The 17,037-nt window shown below is 54.1% G+C and overlaps 1 protein-coding gene across 6 annotated transcripts; it reads left to right on the top strand.

Moving 5' to 3' along the window:
- Nucleotides 1-1,508: 1,508 nt before the first annotated feature.
- Nucleotides 1,509-16,922, top strand: LOC108941744 (histone-lysine N-methyltransferase EZH1-like). Of its 6 annotated transcripts, none has more exons than XM_029254362.1 (20): nt 1,509-1,999; nt 3,285-3,464; nt 4,570-4,695; nt 5,369-5,491; nt 5,772-5,889; nt 6,153-6,374; nt 7,233-7,335; nt 7,665-7,828; nt 8,380-8,471; nt 8,700-8,862; nt 10,369-10,586; nt 11,896-11,987; nt 12,281-12,309; nt 12,801-12,926; nt 13,066-13,244; nt 13,864-13,959; nt 14,068-14,149; nt 14,383-14,463; nt 14,548-14,632; nt 14,925-16,922. In XM_029254362.1, exons 2-20 carry the CDS (start codon nt 3,336-3,338, stop codon nt 14,983-14,985), a joined length of 2,289 nt encoding a protein of 762 aa, XP_029110195.1. In that variant the 5' UTR covers nt 1,509-1,999; nt 3,285-3,335; the 3' UTR covers nt 14,986-16,922. The 6 variants fall into 6 exon arrangements, with proteins under 6 accessions (XP_029110195.1, XP_029110194.1, XP_029110197.1 ...); XM_029254361.1 differs by having other exon boundaries at nt 1,510-1,999; nt 3,332-3,464; XM_029254364.1 differs by lacking the exon at nt 1,509-1,999 and adding an exon at nt 2,089-2,175 and having other exon boundaries at nt 3,332-3,464.
- The last annotated feature ends 115 nt before the right edge of the window (nt 16,923-17,037 follow it).

Genomic DNA, 17,037 nt, shown 5'->3' with positions numbered 1-17,037 from the left:
ATCACAGGACAAATATACACACACACAAAATGCAATTTATAGTCACCGATGCACCGGAACCAGAAACCCTACAAGACTCCTGGTGATATTTTTCAGACTAGTACACGTGATGGTAGTTTTAGTAATTTGGTGTTTTGTTAACATTTTTAACATCTGTACATCAACATTTCTCCATTTAGCAGACACTTTTCTCCAAAGTGACGTACATCTCCGAGAAGAATACACAGAGTGCTTTACAGCAACAGAGGGTGAGATCTGGGTGCAGTGATTCTTGAGCAGTCAGTTTGTTTCATGCCACAGTATTAACTAGTGTACATTACATGAGCAGCTGCATATAGTTCATTTTTTACCTGCTGAACCGATAACATAGTAAATGTTCATTGAGCATATAGATCAGAGGAGAAGTGACTAATTATGTCAGCGCAATTTTTAATATTACAGCCTTGTAACCTCAAGGATGTTGTTACAGGTCCCCGTTTGGTAAAACTGCTGAAGTTTTAGATTTATACATCCTTGTTTTTGGGACCTTTTGCTCAGAAATCTATCCTGACCTTATGCAGGTGTGTAAACACTAAAGTGACTTTAAAAATGAAAAATCTTTTTTTTTAACCCAACACTAATTATATCTATGTATATATTTATTCGTGTTTGGGAAATAACTTTTTTCCCTTTCCCGAAATACCAGTTGCACTTCATTAATACTCCTGTAATGGACTTTTTGTAATCACTTCTTGTTTAGTTTTGTGATTGTAACTCATGTCAGCTGTCGTACCACTGAGAGAGGGGGGTGTTTGGGCCAAATTGTCTCCCCTCGCATGTCCAGCTGTGTAAATGGCCTGTGGTGGTGTGTGTACGCGCACACACACACACACACACACACACCTTGGATTATAGGATTACAGTGACATGAGAAGATTGGATTACAGTGTTTCACTGTACAGGCCTTTCTTTCCCAGTCTTTACTTAGTCCAAAAGGAATTACTATAGTAAGTGATCTCAAGCCACATTATTACCTCTTTGGGAGTTTATGTGACTGTAACTGTGATTTTTTTCTAATGTAGTGGCAACGCAAAATCCTTGTTACAGTTACTATGGCAATCACGTGCTAAGTGCTGACTTTGATCAGCTGTGAGACGCTGGAACGTGTAGGATCTCCTCGACTGTGTCGTTCCGCCTCCCTCGGTGAGCAGCGACAGGGCGACAACTGCGCGCAGGCGCCGCCACGCGGGGAAATCGCTGGGCTCTGGCGCCCCCTGGCGGCCGTGCGCTGCGAACACCAACAACAGCCACGACCGCATTTTCGTGTCGTGCGGAATTTGTGTTCACGCTCACAGCACTGGACCTGTGGCACTCGCTTGGTAGCGCAGTGTGTGTGTGTGTGTGTGTGTGTGGGGGGGGGGGAAGCTCAGTTAATTTGCCCGCGTTTTTGAAAAGAAAACAGTGAAGGTAATTCCCGAGTGTGCGTTAAAAAAACGAATCGTTCCTGTCGCCGGGAAACTTGTTCAGTCAGTGTAAACGCGTCGCTCGCGCTCACATGATGTGGGACTGACTGACTGACTGACTGACGCTCCTCTCCCGCTCCGCACGTTCACACAAACACTTGGGTTACGTCATCACGTCCGTGTCAAAATGCGCCCTTCCGAGCGGGCCGCACCACATATTTCATGTTATCGTGAGTGTAGTTCGCCGTACGCGCCATTATATGATGGCCGGCGTTGAGTCGGCGTGTTCCTTCTGTTCCTCAGTCAGCGCTGCACGCGCGGTCCGGCTGCGACTGGTCACGACGCTCGCGACGATCACGTCACGTCACGGCCGCCGCGAGCACAGCGGAGCAGAGCAGGCGCGCGCAGCTCCTGGCTGCGCAACAACAACAGCGAGAAGGAGGAGGAGGAGGAGGAGGAGACGGAGAAGAAGGCGGGCATGTCCACGGCGCCGCGCGGCACACGAGCTTCACAGTGGACCAGCACCGCGAAGCGCGCCTCCAGCTGTCACTGAGGGGGTGAGTGACAGTGGGGGGGGGCGGGGAGACCCCGCTCATGGCGCGCGGGCGTGCGCGCGCGGGGGGAAGCGAGGGGAGAGGGGGGGGTTTCGGAAGTGCGACGCGCTCCTTCGCTGCGCGTCCGCAGGGCTTCCGTGGCGTGGCCGATTTCACAGGAGGACACGCGTGTGAACAGCGTGAGTGCTGAAACTGGAGGTGCTGGACGATCTGCGCTGCGTCACGCGTGCGCGCGCCGTCTCGGGTTGTGTAACGCGTGACGTCGCCGTGTTTACAGCGAGTGCGTGTGTGTATCATGTCCGCGGCTCGCGTTGCTCCTCGGAGGAGCGCTGTCTACGTGGTTGTGTGTTTTCCGCGTCCGGTCGCGTCGTTCCTGCACGCCGCAGTGTGAATTCCGCGTGGAAAGGGACGTGTAAAGTACACTGCGCACTTCTCCCAGGGCGGACACGCCCACTCTCCGCTGCGACACGCGCGTCTCTCGAGCCACGGCGTGGCGCTTCGTGCTCCCCGCGGGGCTGTGGGAGCGCTGAGCGCGGCGGTACACTGACCGATTCAGTGCGTCCGTCTGTGCTCGTGTTCCGTGGCCTTCCTCGTGAGCGCAGCGCCATACACTGCGTGTCAGAGCAGGATGTGCTTCTGGGTCTTTTAAAGACCCTTTTTAACGTGCGGGCCGCAGTGCTGCTCCTCGCCAGCAGGGGGCGCTGCGCGGAGAGCGCAGTCGCTTGTTCGAGTCGTGTGTCATGTGTCATGTGTCGTCTCTGTGACAGCGCGTCTGATCTGTGTGTCCTGCGCTGCGGTCCGCGCTCTCGTCTCCGTTCCCACAGTGTGAAAGAGTGACGTGAAGCAGCATGTACAGCGCAGTAGTGGCCAGTGGATGTGTAGCCAGAAGGTTGCAGGTTCCAGCCCCGTTCCAGTGAAAACGCCGGCAGCTGTACGAATGGCTCACATAGATAGTGTTTCTTGCTTTGTAGGATAGCATCAGCTAAGAAATAACAGCATGATTTTTTAAAAAACATTTAAATTTATTGAAGTAACAAAATTATGTCTTAAACTATTTATTATTATTATGTATGTATGATTTTCTGCAGTGTCTTAGAGTATTAGATTTGTTCTGTAAGCCACTTGATGATTTATTTATTTGTTCAGTTGGCTGTTTTTTCGCCCTGTCATCAGCGTGAGTACTTTGCTCAAGGGCACTACGGCAGGAGCAAGGTGATGGCTTTAACCAGTACACCACCTGCTGACTCCAAATTTTAACGAGTAACATGCAAGTGTATTGATCTTTAAGTGAGAGCTGGTGGACGGGGATGATGGATGGGCTGCCCTGCGCTGCAGGAACATGGAGGAGAGCCCCAGCGTTCAGCCCGGCAAGCCCGCCCCCAGCCTGGCGGAGTGGAAGAAGAGGGTCAAGTCCGAGTATATGCGGCTGCGACAGCTGAAACGCTTCCGGAAGGCAGAGGAGGTCAAGGTGAGTGCCGGTGGTTACGTCAGCCAGCGGTTTATTGGTTGCATGTATGGGCATCCTTCGGATTACAGACTTTCTTTATGTGAAATTTCAGTGCGGTGCCGCTTGACTTCTGATATCCAAAGCGTGTCCAAAAACAAAAAAAGTTGAAGCAGAAATCTAATAATGTACTGTAGTTTCCATGTGTCTGCTTCCAGATCTCTCCCTCTCCGTGGTGTTAGACGTGTCATAGTGTTGCTTGAAGAGAGCGGGGCATTACGGGAAGTGTATTAAATTCCGAGAGTGTGTCTCCCGGCCATATTGGGTGCGTTGTTTAATTCAACGATTGCAGAGACTGCGGAGCAATTAGCAGGAACAGTTTAGATGGTAGTTTTTTTGGCGCATGTGTGCATTTTGTCAGTAGTGCGCAGTTTTAGAAAGGTGTTCACAATAAACGCGGTGTGTTCAGGATCCCTGCTTGGTTTATTGCTGATTCTGTGGAGAACTGGTCAATTAAAAATAAAAGTGGGAATTACCCCAGAGTACAAAGTTTGTGAATGTGTTTCATAATTTGCTGAAATCATGGCGTTTTACTGTGTTCTGCAGTACTTCTGAAAATTTTTGGGGGAGTTTTGGAGGGGCTGGGAGCGCATTACTGTTATTATTTTCCTTATTTAAAATAATTGGAAATAGGCTTCAGTGCTTATAGTATATTATTAGTTTGACTGATACTTTTTATTATTTTTAGCTTTAAGATATGAGCCCGTTATAGAAAAAGATTGTCTAGTGTAGGATGACACTGGTCCAGAGCCTATCCCCTGTCTCTCTCACGCCACCCACATTAAGCAGTTTAACTTTAACACTGTCTTTAGACTGTGGGAGGAAACCAGAGCACTCAGGGGGAACCTGCAAACTTCACACAGACTGAGCTGAATTTGAACCCACTGAGCAAGAGCTGTGATGCACCGGTGCTACTCTGTGCCGTCCAAGATTACGGTCCTTTAGCATGCATGCATAGGGTCAGTGTATGTGGTTGTGGGCACTTGTGTGTGTGTTTGCATGCACAAGGCCCTGTGAGATTTGTTTTTCTGACATCAATTTATCCTGCATCCCCACCCCCCCACCCCAGCTGCTCTTCATGTCCAACCGCAGGAAGATCAAGGGAAGGACGGACCTGCTGAACGAGGAGTGGTCCAAGCTGCGGGTGCAGTCCATTCCGCTGGCCTCCTCCATCGGCTCTCTGCCCAGCAAGAAGGTAGCTGGAGCCCTGCATTCGCAGCCCATTGGAGAGGTGCCGCGAGCGGGTTTTTATTACCCACTTGTGCCCTGAGATGTGGTTCGGCGATTTCTTGACAAGCTGAGCTGGCCGGGGCTGCCGACAGCCATCGCCAAGAGCCCGGCGTGGCGTTCTGATGGCGAAAAACTGACTGGTGGGGTGGGGCAGCCTGACCAGCGATGGTGTTCTGGGGGCAGAAACTTTAGATCTGCCATGCTGATAGAGTAGAGCGACTGTTAGTGTAGTGGTTTGAGCTGCAGCCTTTGGCTCCGAAAGTTGCCGATTTAAATCTCATCTCCTGGTGTAGTACGCTTGAGTAAGATACTAACCCTAAATTGCTCAAATGAAGTTACCTAGCTGTATAAGTGGGTAAATAACTTGAAGTGGTTTGACATTGTAAGCTAAATGAATAAATGTAAGTATGTGCTCTCCTAAATTATTATTTACTTACAAATTCAGTTTTTCCCTCACAATTTATACTTGCACCCAAAAAAAAAATTTCTTACATATATATGTGTGTGTAGCTTTATTAACGTAGAGAAAGCGGTCTAAGGGGGCCAAAAACCACAGTACAAGCCCAATGGTCGAGTGTGCAGTCTCTCCACCCGTCTGTACTTTGACTGTTCCCCGTCACCTCCCTGTCTCCGAGCAGCAGTGCGTGGTGGAGTTCGGCTTCCCCGCCTTCCAGAGCCAGACGACCGCGATGAGGACCCTGAGCACGGTGGCAGGAATCCCCTTCATGTACTCCTGGTCCCCACTGCAGCAGAACTTCATGGTACGTCCGCAGTCCGACGGCAACCCGGCCGAGTTGTGGCGCCGCTTCGTGCCGAGTGGCCGTCCTCAGAGATGCGTTTCTCCGCAGACGCTCGTTAGATGTTCGCGGAACGTTCCGGGTTTTCCTCAGTAGGTTGCTGTCACCGGCAGGCCGACGCGTCGAAGCATTATTACATACGTGATCGCGAGCAGCCTTTGTCATCTTGCATCCCGAGCAGGAGGAGGCGCGTGCTGTGCCGCACGTGTTCACAGGTGACGCCTCGGCGTTGTCGATCCCGCAGGTGGAGGACGAGACGTTCCTGCACAACATCCCCTACATGGGTGACGAAGTGCTGGAGCAGGATGAGGCCTTCCTGGAGGAGCTCATTGACAACTACGACGGCGTTCACGGAGACCAAGGTGGACGACCGCTGCTCACTTCGGCCCTAGCGCAGACTCGAGCTGTGGAGTTACGTTATTCCTGGCCCCCGGGCACACGGTCGTTGCGATTTAAAGTAACAGTCGTAGAAAACGCTACGCTGAGATCATAGCGTCGGCTGTGGGTTTGAGGCCCCGTTGTTGTGAAAGTCATGGCGAGGGGCGTCCGTCATCCGCTTTGGGCGCTAGACGCGGCAGTGCCGACTTTATCGTCGCTGAGGTGTAGCGGCTTTGTCGTCCCACAGAGGGCGGCTTCATCAACGACGAGATCTTCAAGGAGCTGGTCGAGTCCCTCAGCCAGCACTCGGATCACGAGGAGGAGGAAGCGGGACGGGGGGACGAGGAGGGCTGCATGGAGAGGGAGGAGGAGGAGAAGGAAGAGGAAGGAGTCAGGAAGACAGAGGGCAAAGTGACGGTGGAGACCCAGCTAGATCCATCACTTGGTGACAGGAAGAAGACGATGGAGGGTAAGAAGCCACACCGGCTACCGCAGTGTGGTTTTGAACCTAAAGTATAGTGGGAGATGCAACACGCTGACTGTGCATCGCAAACCAGTAGGGTTGGGTTTGAGACCCGCGAGTGGAGCAGGGGCAGCGGGTGACGATTAGGACCGTCACCTCTGGACTTTGAGAACGCAGGTTCAGGCTTATTCTTCCTGCCGGGGCCGTGGGGCAGAACGAATCCAGCCGGACCTCCAGAGAGGCATCACGCGGGCCAAGTCCCATCCGGACTGTTATGTTAGCCTCGGCTCGCCGAGCCGCCTGCTCGTATTTCAGGGATCGCTGCGGGGGAGCTTTGTGAGACGATGATGCGGAGCGCTTGTGGCGTGCAGCGCCACGCCGAAATCAAGCCGTAGTCGTGGAGACGACATACCTGAGGCTACAGCGTCACCGAAAGCGTGCGCAACTCGATAGCGCCGCGCACGGGCGACACGTTCCATCCCAGCCCTTTTCTGCTCTCTTTGTTTATCCGTTGTTGTGTTTGTCTGTGGGGTCTTGCCCTGAGGGGGGTAGGGTTCGGTGCGGTGCAGTGGGGGGTCTCGCAGCTGCGTCTGCACGGCCTCTGCTAGCGTGGACTTGTAAGAGCAACGGAAGGAATGCAGATGCTGTAGCGCTTGTGAGGTCACGCCAACATCCGCACGGGGGCCTGGCATCCCGCCACCACCCAGAGGGGTGAAGCATGGGGAGACCTGAGCATCCCGAGCAGAGGAGCACATTTGCGATGGCCGAAGAGCTCCTTCCTCTCGAGGAACCTCATGAGCGAGCGTTGGGGACTAGTAGAAGCTTCTAATGAACGTCCTTAAATTGCTTACTTTTGTATTTCAGCAACAGATTGCTGTGCCAACAAGAAGGTCCCCGACGATAAGATCTTCACAGCAATCGCTTCCATGTTTCCCTACAAGGGCACCACCGAGGAGCTCAAGGAGAAGTATGTTTGTGCATCTCGAGGTGCCAAGTCGTGGTGTGTGTGTGTGTTTGGTGTTCTGCGCATCGATCCTGTGCAGCTCTGAACAAACGAAGATCTTCTTTAGAGAGTTGAACTTCGGCACTTAAAAAGTTCCTCTACCTCTGCAGTGAGAGTCAGAATTAAAGCAGCTCTTTGTTCCTGCCCGCCCCTCCGCAAACCCCACCCCCCCGAGTTCTTTTCAGTGCAGGTCAATGCACTCACTTTGCTACGTGTTGCCTGCAGCTCATACCCGTGAAAGGCGGTCTGTTCATGCTGGTTTGCCTCTGTCCCCCCCCCCAACTTGACCACAGATACAAGGACCTCCTGGAGCCCCCCAGTCCAGTCAAGCTGCCCCCACTGTGCACCCCCAACATGGACGGGCCCTTCGCCAAGTCCGTGCAGCGGGAGCAGTCGCTTCACTCCTTCCACACCCTCTTCTGCAGACGCTGCTTCAAATACGACTGCTTCCTCCACCGTAATGTCACCCCCTTGTCTCCGAGTCCCTCGAGTCCAGTCGCTCCTTTTTTCATTACTGCGTACTTTCACACATGTTTTCGTCCGACTTGTTACGCTTTTATCTCTCGATGAAATGTGTTGAATATGTCACTGCAGCAGTCGAGGTTCTCATCTCAAAGCTGTGTTCTCTAGCGACACTCCAAGCGGTAGCCTTTACGTTACATTTGTTCACATAGCTCACACTTTTCTCCAGAGTCACTTACGATGATTTACCTATTTGTACAGCGGCAGACTTTATCCAAGCAATTTGGAGTAAGTACTTTTTTTCACCGGTACCACGGTGGGAGGTGGGATCCGAACCCGTGTCCTTCTGAGTCCGAAAGCTGCGGTTCTAACGTTACGCCACCTGCCGCCTTTACCTGGCAGTCGGTGCCTTTTCACCACCGCCGTGTCACCGGGTCATTTTCCGCAGTGCGCGCTTCTCGCTGTCACCAGCAGGCGGCGCGCTTTCGGCTGGGACGGACGCCTTTGCGCTGTTCCGCTCAGAGCTCTTTTTGTCTCCGTGCGCAGCCTTCCATGCCACTCCCAACATGTACAAAAGGAAGAGCAAGGAGATCTGCATGGAGACGGAGCCGTGCGGCCTGGACTGCTTCCTGCTGCAGGTGAGCCGCGTCCTCCCTTCTGGCTGCTTCCTGTAGGCGGCGCCGGTGAGCGGGGCGCGCAAACGCTGCCCGCTTTCGCCGACGAGGCAGGGAGGGGCAGAGGGGCTCTTAGTGCTTCTTACAGGAAAGTCCTGCGTCACCGTAGGCTCTTTTCCAGAATGTTGAGAAAACATTACTTGTTGGGAGCTGAAGCGTTACGTCTTAGCAAACTTGCCGTCCCGTCTGCAGAAAGGGGCCAAGGAGTTTGCGGACCAGAACATGCTGAGGTCCCCGCGGTCCCGGCGCCGACGCAGGCAGCCCCGCTCCTCCAGCTCCAGCTGTCCCGGCCCTTCCGCTCCCCCCGGGGAGGGCAAGGAGGGTGAAAGCGACCAGGACACCAACAGCTCATCGGGTAGAGCCACCGCTACTGCGCTCGGCACCCTGTGCCCGAGACCCCCGAACGGGCTTCGAACCCATCGAATGTTGGCGAGGAAATGTTGCCGGATTGAGTTGAGCTCGGACGGTTCCGAACGGTTCCCCGAAAGTGCCGCTCTCTAGGTTGCGTCGAAGGGCTCGGTTTGCGTATTTTCTAAATATACTTTTTTCCTCTGCTGTCGGGTGTTTTTCACACTGAATATTTTCAGGTCTTCAAGCAAAATGTAACGTTAGATAAAGGATGTCTGAGTGAACAGGTAACGTTAATGTCATTTATGCTCATTTCGTTGAAACGTTGCTGACCCTCGCCCTTGGCATCGGTCGAGGGTCGAGCGAAAAGATTGGACGGGCACCTCCCACCTCGATGAGTGGAGATTGCTGAATAAATCAGAGGAGAAGCTCTAGGTATCTATGATTGCGGAAAGGGTTTCAAAGCCTTTTCATCATGGCATAAATTGTTCTGGGACATCCTGTAGTCATCGCTTATCTGGTCCACGTAGTAAGACGCGTCTTTCCCTTGCTGTGTTTGCCGGCACGCGGGTTTGTGGCAAGTGAGCTATGAAAGGGACGAGTTCCGCAGCTCACCGTAACCCCGCTCTTTTGCCCCGGTAAGAGTCAACAAATGTGCCAGAGTTGGATCTCATTTAAAGGGAAATGAAAAGGCAGCACTAGCAGAAGACAGCCAGGACATGGAAACATCTGCAGAACCGTCGCTGTAGAGTAACCGAACCGTCAGTGCTGGACGTTGCCCTGCGGACACGAGCAGGGGGATGGGATGGTGAGGGAGCGCCGAGCTCCGTTCGGCAGCAGGTGCGGGCCCGAAAGCACCCACGGTGCCGTACGCCAGTGGAGATGCGCCCGACGGGTGCCGCGGTGCCTGTACGGAACCGTTGCACGCTCACACACGCTCACGTTTCTGGCTCGCTGACGTGTCGCCGTGGCCTCGCCGCCTTCGGCGCGCGGATCCGGAAAGTGCCGCTCGACACTCTTCCTTTGCGTGTCTCTTTTGTCCTGTTTAGATGGTCTCCTTTTTTGACACACTTCCAGAGATCCCGTTCGCTCTGCATAACATCCGTTCCGCTGTCCCGATGGACAAGCTCGACACTCGGCTGTCATCCCCAGCGCAGCGCCGCACACGCGGTCCCTCCAGCTCCCTCCACTTGGCACTAAACGCTTTTGCGACATCGTACGGGGTTTCGAAGAGCGGAAGTTGCGACGAGCAGCGCGGGCGACGGGAGTCTCTCAATTTCTCGGCCAGCTCTCGCTTTTCTGTACCGACACCTGCCGATGGCGGCGTCGCTGTACCGAGGCAGCTGTGTTCTCGAGATCTGGGAAGTAGATGCGAAGGCTTTGTCTTAGTCCCGTTTCGAATGCGCGGAAAAAACTTTTCCGAATTTCTCCGCAGCCTACGAAACGAACGTTTCCGCGCCAGGGCTAAGTGCACCGGGAAGGCTCCGCTGACGGCGGTGTTGTGTTTCCGCAGAGGGGAACTCGCGCTGCCAGACGCCCACCAAGATGCGGCCCGTGTCGGATGCGGGGGAGGAGCCCGAGGGGGAGGCGGAGACGACGGCGCTGCCGCCGCCGCCGCCGCCTCCTCAGTGGAGCGGGGCGGAGGAGTCGCTCTTCCGGGTGCTCCACGGCACCTACTACAACAACTTCTGCTCCATCGCCCGCCTCATCGGCACCAAGACGTGCAGACAGGTGGGATTGCGGCCGCGGCGTTTCCCGTTCACAGCGTAACTAACCGCAGGGCGATCTTGAGGGCCGCGTGGGCCCTCGATGGCCTTTAACGAGCGTACGCGTTTGGTCTGTGGACCGTTGGCAATATTTGACAAACGCTGCGGGCGTAGGAAGTGGCTTCGGCGCCGTCTCGGCCAGCCTTCCGGTCGAATCCGTGAAAACCGCCAGCGTCTCCATCTGGCCCAGACGCAAATCCAGGGGCGAAGGAGCAGAAGAACCCTCTGTTCCCGTGCGGAGTAACCCAAGCCCGCGATTACGGCGCGGAGGTTGTTTATGGCTTCTCCGTCCCGGCTCTCCCCAGCCGGCCCCTTTGCACGCAGCGTGCTCTCTCTCCAGAAGGCTGGCTCTCTCCACACGCACAACCGCTTTGCTTCTTTTAGAGTTACGCCGGGTGGCAAAGCTTTAAACTCCCCAAACACGCGCACACGCAGCTTCTCTTCCGCTCCATTTAGCGCGCAGCCGTGCGGCGTTTGACTTTTCTTGTTGTCGGCAGCGAGACTAGAACCCCTCGCACTAGCGGCTGCCGGCCGCACGGGCACCGGCGGACAATACCGCAACGCCGGCGTATTTTGTATGTATTTTGGGAGGGTTGACAGGCCGCACAAGGCTAACCCGAGCCTACCTTTCGCAGAAAGCACAGGGAGGTGAGGAAGGCCGGGATGTACGTGTGTGTGTGTTGGGGGCTTCTGGCTGTGGCCCTCTGTCTTTACGCCGCCGCTGTCATTAATGAAGCGAAATACGGGTGTGTGACGGTGTGCCGTGGATTGTGCGTGATGAGCCGGGTCCCTCTCTGCGCTGGGACCGATGCGGTGACTGAGTGAGTGCAGGGATTTTACACAGCTGATCAAGCGGTAGTTCGACAGGATGGCTCCCTCTGGGCTTTCTGTGTAACGCTCCCGCAGAACCAGCGCAACCTCCGGATACAAACAAAGGATTCTTAAAGCACAGCTTGTGTACGTGGTACCGTAGTTTCCCTGGCGCACACATTCGAGTCGCTGCCCCATGGTAGACGTTTGCGTTGCGAAGCTGTCGGGAGCTCGGGTGCGAAAAAGATGTGTGTTGACACCTTTATTGAACGCTGGAAGGGATTCAGCAGCATTGAAGGGAAGAGGGAGTTTGCTCCAAGAGCCGGTGGATTTTTGGGACTCCTCGGAGGAGGTGGGGGGTGAAGAGGGAGTCGTGAGCTGTCGGATGAGGACGCCGCCGCGCGGGAACTCTGCGGTGCGGGTGCACGATCCGATCGCCTCCTCGTGTGTTGCCCCACACCCAGGTGTACGACTTTGCGGTGAAGGAGGCCCTCATCCACCGGGTGCCTGTGGAGGACGGAGGCATCTCCCCCCAGAAGAAGAAGAGAAAGCACAGGCGAGTGTTAAGCCGAGCGGTAACGTTTACGCTTCACCGTGATTATGCGGCCACCGTATCACCGACGCAACAGCGTACGTGAGTTTTGCGGCAAGAGAAGATTCTTCACGCGGGTTTTGCGGGAAAAGGGAGAACCCCGTGTGTGTTCTCTTGCAGGGGTGAACATTTAAACACGGCTCATTTCCCCGTCTACGTAACGGTGCCGCGCGTTGCTTGAGAATGTACATGAACAAAACTGTGCCTACTGCAGAAAATCTAAGCTGATGTGTGTGTGTCTGTGTGTATTTCTTTAGGCTGTGGGCGAAGATTCAGCTCAGGAAAGGTACTGTAAGTGAAGCGTTTCCTGCTGCTTCCAGTGTGTTTCACTTGCGTGCGTGTGTGTGTGTGTGTGTATGGGAGAGAGAGAGAGAAACTGCATCCGTCAAATTAATTTGTTCTGCGAATCCTTTGCCGTGACGCTCATTAACTTGGCCGACCTCTTCGCCAGCGGAGAGGAAGCCGGAGATGCGGAGACGCGGTTCTCCGAGTGCCGTCACGTAGTTCAGGAGCAACGTTACGTTACCGCTTAGCTGCGCGTGCAGTCGACAAGGTTGTGTAGCGAAGGGTTGCGCACCAGGTAGGAGCTCAGGAGGGAAGAGATGTGTTCAGCGGTTCCGAGGGACCGGAGGAGCTCATTCCGCCCCCGTTGGAGCCGAAAGCAAAAACCTTCAGGCTTTTGATTTTCTGCAGAAATGAACTGTTTGCCTTTCGCCGCTCATATTTCCCTTTGTCGTCTTGTCCCCCCCCCACCACTCACCGCCACCGTGTCGCCAGACAATTCGTCCAACCAGGTGTACAACTACCAGCCGTGCGACCACCCCGAACACCCCTGCGACAGCTCGTGCCCCTGCGTGATGACCCAGAATTTCTGCGAGAAGTTCTGTCAGTGCGACAGTGCGTGTGAGTCGCCTCTTCCGAGCCGGTGTCGTTGCGCCGGCGAGACGCGTCGGGGCCCCGGGGGGGGGTCTCCGGTCTCCGCTCCCGGGCTCTTTGTCGCGCTCGGGCGCTGGAGCTTCCGTCTCTGTGGCTCTGCGTCCAGGTCAGAACCGCTTCCCGGGCTGCCGCTGCAAGACCCAGTGCAACACCAAGCAGTGCCCCTGCTACCTGGCGGTGCGCGAGTGCGACCCGGACCTGTGCGTGACCTGCGGCGCTGCCGAGCACTGGGACAGCAAGACGGTCTCCTGCAAGAACTGCAGCATCCAGCGGGGCCTCAAGAAGGTGGGCAAGGGAGGAGGGGCCTCGGGGTGCGACTCGTTGGGTCTCGCGGCTCTGTGCTGATCTCGCGTCGGTTTAAAGGCGTTTGCCGGACGCTCCGTGGTGGGCTTTACCTCTCTACAGGCGTGTCTCCTCCTGTAGCCTTTGCGCTGAAAGGTGGAAGCGCACGGCGGGCCTCCCCTGGAAATGCGGGATACAGCAGCGCCGAGTAACTTTTCTTTAAGTGTCAGCTGTTAAAAAGTCAGAAGGACTGAAGCTGAGCGGATGCGACCGTCGTTCCTTCGTGCTCGGCGAGAACTGCTTGTTCGGCGGTCCGGAGTTTATCCCGGGAGCATGGGGTGCGAGGCAGGCGAGGAACACCTTTACTGCGTACTTCTACAACTCTATACAGCAATACCTCAACTAGCCATCTGGATGCGTCCTTGTGAAGGGGCGGGGGGCTAAATGAAACCACTCTATAAGGGGAAATTACAGCAATAAATTACTCCGAGGGCTACGTTAAAAGAGCGCTATATTCGGCCGCGCTAATTGAGGTACCGCACCGTAATCGTGCCGCACTGCAATGTTTTTGCGTCACGTTGCCCAACCGAACTTGCATATCCGTGACTTCCGACCCCTCCAGCACCTTCTCTTGGCACCGTCGGACGTGGCCGGGTGGGGCACCTTCATCAAGGAGGCCGTGCAGAAGAACGAGTTCATTTCGGAGTACTGCGGAGAGGCAAGTCCGGCAGAGCGGCCGCGGCCGTTCGGCGTCCGAGTTCTCGGCTTGCGTTTCCCTCGCCGTGCCGCGGAACGGAAGGAGTAGAGCCTCTCTGTGTGTCCGCAGCTCATCTCCCAGGACGAGGCTGACAGGCGAGGCAGGATCTATGACAAGTACATGTCCAGCTTCCTGTTCAACCTCAACAACGGTAAGGAACCCTCCTAAGCACGTCCGTGTGAGCTGAAAGGCGGTGGTCAGAAAAGGAAGCCGAATTTTTTGAGTAATTCGTCGACGTTCTGAAATGAAAAGGCCACCAGGGGGCGTCGGGTGTCCGTTGGCTCCGGGGCCAATGACAGGTGTCCTCGAGACCTACCGGAGATGTGCTGCTGTCTGTAGAAATGAAGAGCGTAGTGTCTTCTACTTTGCTCTTCTGTCCTGTAGACTTTGTCGTGGATGCCACCCGCAAGGGGAACAAAATCCGCTTTGCGAACCACTCGGTGAACCCGAATTGCTACGCTAAAGGTAAGAAAGCTCTCGGGGAAGCCGCTTGAGACATCGACCGAACAGAAGCGCAAAGTTCGCTGACCGATGGCTCTCCTGCTGCAGTGGTGATGGTCAACGGGGACCACAGAATCGGCATCTTCGCCAAAAGGGCTATCCAGCAAGGAGAGGAGCTCTTCTTCGATTACAGGTGGGTGGTGACGTGGGAACGCACGGGGGGAAGCCGAGCAGACGCTGCTCGTTCCCTAAAAGTAGAGGGGACTCGAGCGGAGTTCTGAGCTGGAACGTGAGCGCCGCCAACCCTGAACGAGTCCCGCGGGGCTCTCGAAGAGGTCCACACTGGCTCGCGTGGGGAAAAGAAAGCGGCACACGCACGCCCGAGTAGGCGCGTGCAAAGAGCATCGTATGTGTTGTATTAATCGTGGATCGGCATGTCAACGATTCGCACCTGAAACATCTCTTCTCGCTTCGCCGTTGTTCAGGTACAGCCAGGCCGACGCCCTGAAGTACGTCGGCATCGAAAGGGAGATCGATGTCATGTAACCGGCCCTCCCGCCGTGCGTCATTCCCACTCCGTGACTGAAATACCGGTACCCTTTCCCACAATGCCCGGGGCCAAGGAGACCGTCACCGGCCGGAAAGCTGCGTAATTCACACACCCTTCCGCAGCCGATTTTGTGGTTCCTCTCTCCGTGTCGCGGTCCAGCTGTTCGGTGTCAGTCTGCCGCCGCAAGTGAATGTGCCGAGATGAGCTCTTGAAATAGTCAGATAATCAGTACTTTTCCAGGTTCGTTGCATAGATGTGTCGCTTGTTGAACTTCTCGAAAGCCGACGCCTGTAGTCGCATCTCTCCTTCCTCCTGTCGCAGCGGTCGGCAGACATATCGCACTTTGACCTGAGCGTGTAAATTGCTCCGTTTTAACACTTTGTCTGCAGCGACGGCTTCTGCTCGCAGCCCAAGAACCTGTTTTTAATGCTGCTTTTTGCCGTTCGGATCAGTCGCCAGTTCGGCGTCTGCGGTTTCCTCGCGCCTCGGCTTCCCCGCAGGCTCCTCTGGTTCACGTGGCCCGTCAGGTGGGGTGATACGACATTTACCAGTAATAACCAAAAAAAAACTCAGCCGCCTGATAAGGTTGCGAGCTACAGGAAGGCGAGGATGACGCTTTTTCTCCCACCTCAGCGGATTATTCAGTGGCTCGTGAGCTGTTCTCTCTAGCTGTCTGACACTCGCTCAATGACACTCGATGACAGAGTCGCTCCTCGAACAAATCGCTCAAACCGCGTCGAGTGATGGTAGCTGGAGTCGCACATTGGAGTGGTGAAATCTCGGTAAATCACGTCGGCTGAGGACTAGAGACATTCGAAAACCCTCCGTGTTGCAGTGGAAACTTGTGTTAGGAAATAGTCACATAGCGGACGGGTGGTAGCAGGTTACAGGTTCAATCCCCCCTCCGGCTGTAGTGCCCTTGAGCACGGTACTTAGCCTGAATTGTTCCCGTAAAATTGCCCAGCTGTTTAACTGCGTGAGTAACATTTTAAGTCGCTTTGGAGAAAAGTGTCAGCCGAATGAGTAAATGTAACTGTGGTCCCTGGTCACTGGTGGGACTAAACACAAATTAGCGCTGAAGACCCATCAGTCTTGAATTATGCAAGTGATCAGTGTTGCTTTATTTTCACTGATTGATCTGTAACGACAATGAATGATTCCTCAATAATTCTTTTCATTCCACAAAGCAAATGGACAAACCTTCAGTATGAATCTTTTCAAGTTGTACAAGATATTCAGGCTGTAATGAAGAAAAAAAAAAAACTGATCTCCAGGCTAAGAGAAGAACAGGTCAGTCAGAGCTACAGAATTGAAATTTCACCGCAAAGAAAATATCACGGGTGTTCGGGTCCAGGGATCTTGCTTCAGCTTCTGTCCTTGTATGAAATGGATACGTTGGACGACTTGTCAGCTTAGTTCCGTGAAACCGACCAGCCGAATGAGACCTTTTCCCCGCCGAGCCAGCAGAGTAATTTGGGGGGAAAGGTCGTTTGAGACAGAATGACCCACTGGATGGGCTTGAGGCATCAAGAGGCACCTGCTGCTGTAAAGACATGAACTCTAAGTATAAGTACGTTTCACTTCTTGTTGCATCCAGTTTTGATTTTGTAGCCATGAATCATACCACGTGTTGCCATTTTACCAGATTTTTGCCTGCTTCAGAGCAGGTACGTTTTAATACTTACTGATGTCTCAGCATTTTGAAAGAGCGTTTACTACATGTCGTGTTCAGACTGCTGTTTATTTTAGGAAACATCAGGATGCCAGTAGCTGTGACCGACCGCGACGTGTTGTTGCCAGGATGAACCGATTCAGTTTAAACGAAGCAATCTCAGCACTTGCATGACTTCTCAGACAAGTGCCGTTAAACACGAACCCGCGTATGTAACTTTTATTTTCCAAAAAAATATTAGTCTCTTTATAATTTCATGGGAAAATGATAAAGTGTCCATTTAAAACAAAAGCGTTCCTTGGTGAAAACTGTTCCAGTGACCAGACTGAAATGCAGATCGGCACCCTTTGGATTTGCCCTTTGACTTTCCACCAGG

The sequence above is a fragment of the Scleropages formosus genome, chromosome 8 (genome assembly GCF_900964775.1).
Source record: "Scleropages formosus chromosome 8, fSclFor1.1, whole genome shotgun sequence".
Classification (NCBI taxonomy): Eukaryota; Metazoa; Chordata; class Actinopteri; order Osteoglossiformes; family Osteoglossidae; genus Scleropages; species Scleropages formosus.
The sequence above is the reverse complement of the archived record's forward strand: the minus strand, read 5'-3'. Positions and strand labels throughout refer to the sequence as shown.

Bases quoted from the DNA above. Each gene is read 5' to 3' on its own strand.
- LOC108941744 (XM_029254362.1), top strand. From the start codon at position 3,336: ATGGAGGAGAGCCCCAGCGTTCAGCCCGGCAAGCCCGCCCCCAGCCTG. The intron at 7,829-8,379 runs GTAATGTCACCC...CTCCGTGCGCAG, and splicing joins ATACGACTGCTTCCTCCACC to CCTTCCATGCCACTCCCAAC. The intron at 14,150-14,382 runs GTAAGGAACCCT...TCTGTCCTGTAG, and splicing joins CCTGTTCAACCTCAACAACG to ACTTTGTCGTGGATGCCACC.